This window comes from Nicrophorus vespilloides, unplaced genomic scaffold, assembly GCF_001412225.1.
Source record: "Nicrophorus vespilloides isolate i.1.1-1 unplaced genomic scaffold, Nicve_v1.0, whole genome shotgun sequence".
Classification (NCBI taxonomy): domain Eukaryota; kingdom Metazoa; phylum Arthropoda; class Insecta; order Coleoptera; family Silphidae; genus Nicrophorus; species Nicrophorus vespilloides.
In genome coordinates this window covers 1-9,841 of record NW_017096370.1, presented here as the reverse complement: position 1 = coordinate 9,841, position 9,841 = coordinate 1, and the positions used below count along the sequence as shown (strand labels likewise).

At 38.5% G+C, this 9,841-nt stretch overlaps 3 protein-coding genes across 4 annotated transcripts; 1 reads left to right on the top strand and 2 right to left on the bottom strand.

Moving 5' to 3' along the window:
• Nucleotides 1-641: 641 nt before the first annotated feature.
• LOC108556826 (poly(A)-specific ribonuclease PARN-like) lies at nt 642-3,439 on the bottom strand. Its single transcript, XM_017913101.1, has 13 exons — nt 3,358-3,439; nt 3,123-3,295; nt 2,868-3,060; nt 2,648-2,811; nt 2,443-2,593; nt 2,092-2,377; nt 1,908-2,029; nt 1,733-1,851; nt 1,507-1,672; nt 1,394-1,449; nt 1,255-1,341; nt 945-1,182; nt 642-882 (listed from the first exon to the last, which is right to left on the bottom strand). Exons 2-13 carry the CDS (start codon nt 3,139-3,141, stop codon nt 732-734), a joined length of 1,752 nt encoding a protein of 583 aa, XP_017768590.1. The 5' UTR covers nt 3,142-3,295; nt 3,358-3,439; the 3' UTR covers nt 642-731.
• A 159-nt stretch (nt 3,440-3,598) lies between these two features.
• Nucleotides 3,599-4,839, top strand: LOC108556827 (nudix hydrolase 8). Of its 2 annotated transcripts, none has more exons than XM_017913102.1 (5): nt 3,599-3,746; nt 3,818-3,927; nt 3,991-4,082; nt 4,150-4,360; nt 4,418-4,839. In XM_017913102.1, exons 1-5 carry the CDS (start codon nt 3,676-3,678, stop codon nt 4,795-4,797), a joined length of 864 nt encoding a protein of 287 aa, XP_017768591.1. In that variant the 5' UTR covers nt 3,599-3,675; the 3' UTR covers nt 4,798-4,839. The 2 variants fall into 2 exon arrangements, with proteins under 2 accessions (XP_017768591.1, XP_017768592.1); XM_017913103.1 differs by having other exon boundaries at nt 3,728-3,746; nt 3,823-3,927.
• Nucleotides 4,840-5,710: 871 nt separating this feature from the next.
• Nucleotides 5,711-8,661, bottom strand: LOC108556823 (the record flags this gene model as incomplete). The annotated part of the gene is made up of 4 exons (XM_017913098.1): nt 5,711-6,138; nt 7,008-7,122; nt 8,110-8,299; nt 8,362-8,661. Coding segments are annotated over 4 exons (740 nt in total), but the record flags the coding sequence as incomplete, so codon positions are not given.
• Between the last annotated feature and the right edge of the window lie 1,180 nt (nt 8,662-9,841).

Below are 9,841 nucleotides of genomic sequence, written 5' to 3'. Positions count from 1 at the left end.
TTTTCCGGCAACAGGCGAAAACAAGAAGTTGCGCGTTGTAGAACGAACATACAACAATACAACAACAACAACACTTTGTTAGCAATCGTTTTGTGCTCTCCCTCAAACCAGCGTTCCGTATGATCCAGTTCGCACATATGTTACTGCTCCTATTAGTAAACCATTGAAATGCAATTAACTGGTGTCGGCGGTGTTTAAACAAGCCCCCTGTTATTACGAAACGCCTCTCCAAACAAACGGCGACGATCGGAGAGTATCGATCATTTATAAATAGAGTGCAGTGTGCTATGTCGGATAGTCAAATATTCATATTTACCGTCATCACCCACATACAAATCCACTCCCACAAATTGATGCAAATTCGAAATTAGAACATGGTTTGGTTGCAATTGCATTTGCTACAATCACAATTTGATTTTATCCAATTTACATAAGTATACGTAGCTTTTCTAATCTTTCCTGCTAGTTTAGTATTAAGAGATCTTTATTTCCAAATTTGTTTCAATTATTACTGTTGTTCTATGCAATTTGGGATGTTATAAATGTGAATGTGAATCTTCCAAGTCTTCTAAATTGTAGTTACTTTTGGAAATTGGGTTTAAATATATTCAGATTGAAAGAAATTATAAAGTTTTTAAGATTTTTTCTATTTTCTTCAATGAAATGGCATACAAAGGTACAATTTTGTATCTGTAAAGAGGGATGTACAAATAAATGGAGAGGAGCAATCACTATTCCCATGAGTTGTCTTCCTCGAACGTTTTGCTGATGGTCCTCTTCCTCGGTTTGATCAGACAAGGCTTCGTGGAGTCCGCCTCGGCCTCCTCGCTCATTTCCACCTCCATCACCGGCTCTATGGAGCCCCTCTTGAAAACGTTCGAGCTGAAAATTTAATGAGCATCAATATTGATTGATTCGTGTTCGCGATTTCGAGATTGGCCTACTCATTATTAGACTTTCGTCTCTTTCGCGGTGGCAGTCCTTCAGACGACTTCCGTCTCCTAGCCAACGGAGACGTCTGTATAGAGGAAATACCGGCGAGAATCGCCTGCCTCCGAACGTAGGTCATTATGCTGTACCTATCGCTCTGGGATAAAGTGCTCAATGCGACCGCAGCCTGTTCCCGTTTATGAAGGGCTATGTATGCGGACCTATCGTCGAGCCAGGCCACATAGACGTTCCCTAGAAAAAAAATCAATCCTTCAATGACTGCTGCAAACTCAAATAATAATAAAAAAAAGAATGCAAATTTACCGAACGGACTGAAGAGCTCCGTTATGTCGTTCAGTTTCCACTCCTTCGGAAACAACAAATAAAACACGTGATCTCGGGATGGATTAGCTGCAATCAAACATTCAGTGATTTCACTCATTCAATCATTTACGAAACTTACGATCCGCTCCGTCTAGTTGCATGTAAGGAGCGTCCTGGATGCGCATCAGGAACAAACTAAAAATATACTTTACATTAAAAAGAACTTCGATTCTATTACTATTTCAACCCTACCGATTTATGTAAGGCTTCAGCAATTTGAAATCCTTGAACGTCGAGTCGCTACCTTTCCCCAAATACTTCCACATCGCTATGAAAGATAGCCCTGTTATGTAAGCGTCGTAGCCAGCCTCGTGTTCTTTACTGCTATCCAAAGAATAACCATTTTCAGCTTCAGAATCTAAAAAAAAAAACTTGGATAGTTACAACACTGCAAGAAAGTTACAAAATTAAATCTTACCTATCTTCGGTAAACCGAACGGAGAATTTGTAACTGTTGTCAGCAAATGCGACAACACCGTGGAGGTAATTAAATCTTTAAAAGGACCGCTACTCGACATATATTTCGTGTCTAAAATACTAAAAACAAAACTGTTAAAAATACAACCACAAAATCGAATGTGTGATAAACTTACAAAGGAAATAAACAATTAACACATTCCTTGAACGATTCGTACTTTTCGGGCAGATTACTCAAAAATTTGTCTATTGTGTGGCATACGTCCAAAAGCATATTATGCCCAACAATTAATTTCCTCTTTAAAAAAAAAAACAACACATTTAATACGAATTAATAAGAGATTAAATAATTCGACTCACGGATTGCGCTAAATATTTTATGATTTCCGAAAATCCAATTGCCTGCTTCAAAACCTCCGCCTCTTCGAGTTTCTTGTTTTCTTCATCCTTGTTTCTATCGTCGATGCTCTTCGGCCTAGTCACAACCAAAACGCGATCCTTGTTCTCTAGCTGCCTCGTTTCCAAACTCGCCCTCTTGTCGATCCTTTCCCTCGCCGTTTGATAAATCAATCGCCTAATAAACGGATTACATTTCGGCAGAATGTGCTCGTCCTTATCGCTCGCAATGAATTTCTCAATCTCTGCGCTAAATAGTTTCATAAAACCGTAAATTATTATACAAAAACAAAAAGCTTAATTTTTTTAACTAACAAGACTTTGTCTATAAATGGTTGATCCTCTTCAGGTATGGATATCCTATTTAAAGTTTGTGGTGACAGATACAACTTTGCCCTCGCTTGCCTTCCTTCCTCCAAAACTTCTCTGTACTTGGCTTCATGCTGCGTATTCAAATATGGAATACCTATTAAAATCAATTGAGATTATGAAGAAACCAATTGAATTTATAAATTATTACCTTCATTGAACAATTTGTTGAAGTCGAAACCTTGTTTGACCAAGAAATCTATGCTAGAGGATTGACAGAGAAATCTGCAATCAGGTACCATTCGATTCAAGGGTCGTGGAAATATGTAAAAATTGAAAGCTTGCTGCTGAAAGGATTTACTTTTTTCACAATATCTAAAAAAAAAATGTAATAAGTAAATTTAAATGTAAATTTTAATATTTTTTGTTACGTGAAAGTGCATATTCCAAATTGAATGACAAGAAAGTCCTTGGAATTCTTGTGGACCTTTTCAAAGTATTGTTTTGGGGTGTCATAAGCATTGATCTCTGAGGTAGTGTTGATGCCAGTTAATTCACAATCAATTGCAATGAAAGTGGATGCATCGATTGCTGCCTTGACTTCAGGCAGCTTCTCGAAATAGGCTGCAAAGAGATGATGAAAGATTATAGGTTAGAAGTAGAAAATATTAAGTTTTAGAACTCACTTGACTTTGTAATTTCCATATTAACTTTATGGTATTCACATCGGTTGATTTGCTTGAAATGTAGAACTTGTAGTTGTGATGAATTTTCTTGTAATTTTCGTCTGTGGTAGAAGAAAATGTGTTGTTTCCAGATAGTGTCAGTTAGTAAAAATACGTCTGAATCGGCCCTAGATCTGAAACAGTAAGGTTTTCGTGGAACTGGATAGTTTTCCAAGTTTCTTTTATGTCGTCTTACCCATGCCGGGAAAGTCTATTTTTTCTTCAGTTAACATGAAAAACAGTTAACACGTACGAGCAACCAAATGCACACGAGTTACTGGAACTACTTCATCTGAACTACTTCCTTTCAGAGGTTTATCTATGTTTACTCTTTTGGCTTGTTTATTTTATATTACAGTATAAACTAAAGCGAGGAATGATGTTAGGAAACGTGATTTATGACTGCTGTAAATAAAAGAGGAGTAAAAAAAATGCGAAAAAAGGATGTTATCTCTGACCCTGAGTCTAAGCACTTTGGAATAAGCGAGGTCGCGAGTTAATTAAATGAAATCCTATGTCCCCGCTATCGTCTAACCTGAAAACAATCGCCTTTCGTTGTAGTAATGTGAACAAAAGATCATTCAGGTGCGAACCACTGATAAGCGCGAACCGTGTAAAGTTGGCTTCGGGCCTAATAACAAACATTTTGTTTTCAGTTTAGGCAGGATCGAGATGGCTTTCGTTGGGAAATCGGATCGTTTCAATGGGGTCACAGTCTATTCACGTGACCAGAATCACGTAGAGAATTTCGCCGAGAACTTGCAACGTAAGTGAACATTACTACTCAATGCATAAATTGCATAATTTCATTGATCCAGTTGCATTTCAGAGTCGTTGGAGCAATGGGATGCGGAAAAGAAAAGAGGCGTGTGGTTCAAAGTGGCCTTGGAAGAATCCGATTGGATACCTGTCCTCGCGAAAGTAAGTGCGCATTCTTCCAGAGGGCGTTCCTAGCAGTAGTTCTAATTTAAATAACGCTGTACCATAGAATGGTTTCAATTACCATCACGCTCGCGATGGGTATGTTATGATGTACAAATGGTTGCCCACCCATGAGGCTAGCAACATACCTCCATACGCGCACACCATGCTAGGAGTTGGAGCTGTTGTCGTCAACGAAAAGGACGATCTTCTGGTCGTATGCGAAAGGTACAATCGCATCACCCCTTGGAAACTGCCAGGAGGATACGTCGAACCCGGTAAAACGAAAATATTATTAGCTTCAACAATCAAGACTACTTCTGATCTTTTTCCAGGTGAAAATTTCGTGGACGCCGCCATCAGAGAGGTGTACGAAGAAACAAACATCCGCACCGAATTCAAAAGCGTCCTCTGCTTAAGACACGCTCACGGCGGTCAATTCAGTTGCTCCGATTTGTACACAGTGATCTGTCTGAAACCCATGACAGAAGACATCCTGAAAGATGACCGCGAGATCCATGACTGCAAGTGGATGCCCATAGCCGACTTCCTGGCGCATCCGGACATCCACGAACTGAACAAATTCTTCGTGCAAAAGTTCTTGGATAACCGACGAGATGGCGTCGCCATCGAATCCAAGCACGGAATCCACCAGCTTCTGAAGAAACCGTACACAGTTTACCACGCCTCTACCCAAACCAGTAGCAAAATGTAGCAAAAAAGAATAAATAAAATCTAGTTTTCAATTCGCACTTTATTTACAAATTTGAACTACTTTATTTACAAACTTCACAGGACGAGCGTCCAAACGATTACATAAATATTTAGTGCTATTTACACTTAAAAATTACAAGTGTATAAATTATCAATATTACAAACATTTCTTTTAGATATTTCATAAATATAATTTAAAGGATTTCTTCTTTATTTATTATTAATAAATTTTTGTTTTTTTCAAATTTATTTCTTTCATAAAAAATAATTAAAAATTTTCTTACATTTTCAAATAAACAACAACAAGAACAACAACGATTTTTAATTAGGGGAATCATCTAAATAAATTCAAAGACAATTGTTTCTTTTCAGATGTTTCGTTTCTCTTTTTTTTTTCAAAGGACGGTTGATGTTTACTGGAAATTTGAAAAATAGTAACTAGGACCAATCTATAAATAACTTATCAATTACGATCAACGTATGTACAAATTTGGCTTCGTAAACATACACCAAAAACGAAATGCATTGAGATTATTTATATTATTAATAATATTCTTTTTTTTTTTGTTTGTTTTTCTCTCTCTGAATACTTTTACTGAAAGGTAAAATACAATTAAATAAGAACACAGAACAAAGAAGAAACGTAGATAATGTCATGGTGCATTCATTACTGAACTAACTGACTAGAAGCTTAGTTAGTTTGCATAATTAAATGGAATCGATTTGATATAATACAAAAAATAAATAAGTTAAGGGAGCTGAGAACCCAAAGTAAGAACACAGATCGCGTTTTTTTCTTTCTTTCTTCTTCCTAAGAACGACATGAGATTACAACCCTCTACCCTACAGATTCCTCTCTCACTATCAAAGATACACATAAACAAATGAAGTGACGTAATGGGAACAGCGTTTTGTTTTTTTTTCTTTTGTGTGTTAAACACACACTAGCATACAACTATTTAGGGTTTTTCTATTTCTTGCTTTATGAGTATTATCCTCGCTAAACAACAGTTTTGGTATGACTGCAGACTAATTTGACTAATGTGATCCGGAACCGAGTATGATTTTTATTTCTTCGATCTTCGTCCTTCCTTCCGCAGGTCCTCATCGTTCATTCAGCTCCTTCCTCCTCTCTCTCTATCTCACTGTCCTCCCATGCACGCACACACCACAAACGAAACGGAAGTTGGGTTTCTCTTCAGTTGATTCAGCTCATGCTAAACCGCAGGAGCAGCGCCAGCACCGCCGACGCCGCGACGCTCACCAGCGACGCCCGCGTCGCCGACAATCCGGCGCCGGACCCGAGCCCGCACTGCCGCGATCCGTACGAAGAACAATGGAGCTGAAACAATACAAGAAATTATTCAATTATCATTCACATACCCATATTGATTTATAACTAATTCTATTCGTTGTAACGCATTTGCTTTTAATACTTGGTGTATCAGTTGAATCTCTTCTAATTACATCTATTTTTTTAGTTGAATAGTTGGAGTAATTCATTCAAATACTTTTTACTCTCTTTCATATAATTTGTTCTTTTATAGCAAAAAGGTTCAATCCAATTAGGTCTATCGTTAAGTTAAATACTTATGCTTTGAGCCGATGAAACCCTTGATTGAGAATTCAATAAAAACCAATTAATTTAATTTTCCGTTGTAATTCTGATTAAACACTAAATTTTCAATGAAATGCGTAAGTAAATTTGCTAATAAATCCCATCAAAAGGGCGGAACCCAAGAGTAAACTCCGCCCACGGCAGACAGTAGCAGTCCCCATCAATTATGCAACCAAATACACTGGCCGGGTGTTATTCGGTTGCGTTCAATTTAGATTAGGAAAAATATGCCGAGCGGCATATTTGAATACGAATTTTCTTTTTACACGCTTAACGACTTTCCCGTACAAAAAAAGAGAAAGAGCAACCCCCAAAAAGTACATATTTGCAGCCGGCGGCAATAATATCCGCGGCGCAACTGTAAACTGTAAATAAATAAATGAATGGAAACCCTTTTCCAACAGTCCCTAACAAAAAGAGCCGCCAAACGCGGAATGTTTTCATTCCGGCCTATTTGGTGCGCCACGTCACGTTTCCGGCTTTGCAAAAGCTTTATTGCGATTTCCGGAGGGCTCTGCATTATTTAAACAATCAGGTTTTATATATGTTTTTTTTTTTTTATATCCTTCTATATTATATTGTTTGTATCGTACCTTGATCATGGAGGAGGACATCCTGTCCAGGAAGTTCCGGCTGAAGAGCGCCGCGTCCTCGCCGCACGCTCTTCTCATCGTGTGCGTCGAGCAGTCCACATACTCGCGGAATGTGCTGCAAATGGAAATGCGGAAAATTGAATAAATTTGTACGGATTAAAAATACCTGGGGGAATATTCAGCGGCACGCGTGTTCAAGGGTGTATTAATGAGACCTGCAAGGAGGGGGTGAGCTTTGGGAATAATTCATGATGCAGCGAATTTTGAATACAGGTCGTGTGTATGAGATTAGGACAATGTCAAATCGCCAATGCAACATCAACGTTTACTCAATGCTCTTCCATGTTATTAATATAACGTACACGTACATCACGTGCTTAAATAAATCGTTTTCTATAATAGTTAGTGCAAAGACGAACAAGTTTTTGTTTAAATTCATTAAAAATGTAATTACAATTAATGTACAGTTTGTAAAAATTGTTGTAAAAAAATATTTAATTTATGTGTTTTGTCGATTGGGTGCAATTACTTTTTTATAATATGAAATGTTTCCTTAATTAAAAGTGCAATTTTATATTTATACAAAAAAAAATAAATAAAAATATAATAGGTGTATAGTTAAAATGTGGTAATTATGTTAATATAAACGATGTTTGTATCTCGTTCTCTGTACGGTCGCAGTATTTTTGTAGGTCGCAGGGAAATATAAGAAATATGAAATTTGGATGGGAAAAACGTGAAAAAAAAGAAGGATTTTCGCAACAGCTGGCACATTTTTCGCCGTGCTAGTGTTCCAGTGGGTACGAAAATATATGCGGTTATTTGGCGAAGTGAAGTCATTAAGGAGTAGTGCCAGCGCGGCGAAGCGTTAAACGTTTCGGATAAACTACTTGGGGGCATATTCTTCATTACCATGCAGAAAAAGTGGCTTATTATTTTTGCCGCAAATTGAATAGCCAAACTACACCCAGTCCATTATTATTGTAACTGTGATGCAGAATCTAGGTTATTGTGAGGGTATTAAATCACAACACCCGCATCGATATTAGTGGTGGAAGTTGGCCAGAAACCGCTAATTTGGGGTGAAATTTATTGCACCTACCAGCAAACGCTCTTTATGCCCTCATCTGCGGCCTCGCGTTTCTTCTTCTGGAATATCGAGTTAGGTTCGGACTCGTTCTGTATTTGCGGAGCGTTGCTGCTGATGGACGTCATCGCCGTCGAGTATCGACTGAAGCACACCTCGTTCTCGGCGGCGACTTCCTTCATGCACGGCGCGTACTTCAAGTATTCTGTAGTCAAGTGAAGAAGATTAAGTTTTGAAGCTCTCGAAGGATCGATGATCAATTTTTACCTTCTTGGTACGTGCTGTTGTTGCAGAGCTCGTGAACCATGACGCCGGTGCTGTGGAAAAGTTCCCTGAAGTGTTTGCGATGCTGCAAGTTCATGCACATCCTCGTGTACGAATGTATGCACTTGAGAGCCGCCTTCAAGTCGCTGCAAATAAAAGAAAAAGAAAGAACGGTTAAAGATAAAACAATTAAATATATAAAGAAGACGAAGAAGGAAAGATAAGGGCTCGTTAATTCGGGAGGGCCCAAAGTTGAACTGATTATCACGCGGCGGTAATGAGATTTCTCTACGCGGAATGGACCTTGTTAAAATCTGCGCCTCCCCAAAAACATGATCGATTCATCGTCCATCAATCCATCGAAAAGCAAATTGGATTGCCATCGGGCACGCACGGACACGGATCGAAAGAGGAACCTTTAATTGTCGATTTTCGGCTCTTCGAAATTGGAAATTCCAACGATGGAAATAAAAGAAAAATAAGAATACGAAGAAGGATATAAAGGAGGAAACGAATGCGCGCCCTACTATATACTTCCACCCTCAGGGGGGAGATGGGTGGCTCCAAGGAAGCGTTTAATTCTCCACGTCTCTGGGTGTTATATAGTTGATGGTAATTGAATCTCCCGCTCTGCATCGGGTTAAGTTGTATTTTCCCCGGTAGGAAGTCGCTAGGAAATAATGGGACGGACCCGGAAATTATACACAGAAACGAAACGCGACTCAATTCATCACGGCCAAACGAGACAAGCGCGCACAACTTTAACAATTCCACTTTTTCACTGGCCCGCACCGAAACCCTCCCTATCAATTCATCCTCGTCCTCGTCCTCTTCCCCTCAATTCCAATGTTACATGCTTTTCTCTTCGGATGAATCCTTCCGCCAATTCAAACACGTCCATCCAACCAAAAAAGTAAAACTGTGACACACTTGCATCCATTCTTGTAAATCAAAAATGTATACAGATAATCAAAGTTTTAATAAACAACAACAAAAGAAATATATCATTGATTTTCATTTAGATCGAACAATTTTATACTTCCTCTGTCCGAAAATAAGAGTCCCATTAGAGCAGCGGTCGGGGAACCGGGGTAAATTACCCAAAATGGGGTAAAAATGAATTTTTTCTAATTTCATCTTACCAAACTCAGAGAGCGGTTTTCTGACTACTTTCCAGATCTTGATGTACAAACTGTGAATTGGGTTGTAGATCCTTTTAAATGTGAAATTACTAACATACCAGAAGAACCTCCAGGTTTGGCAGAGGCAATTCTTGAACTTCCATCCAATACTGAAGCACGTATTCAATTTGAGACCAAAGCAAATCTGTCGTCTTTTTGGTTGTCAAAGGCTGCAAAGGCTTTCAAAATTGCACATGAGGAGGCGGTAAAAAAATTGCTGCCATTTGCAACAACCTTATTTGTGAACAAGGTCAGTTAACCAACTAAAAACTGAAAAACAGAAATCGATTAAACGCCGAAGA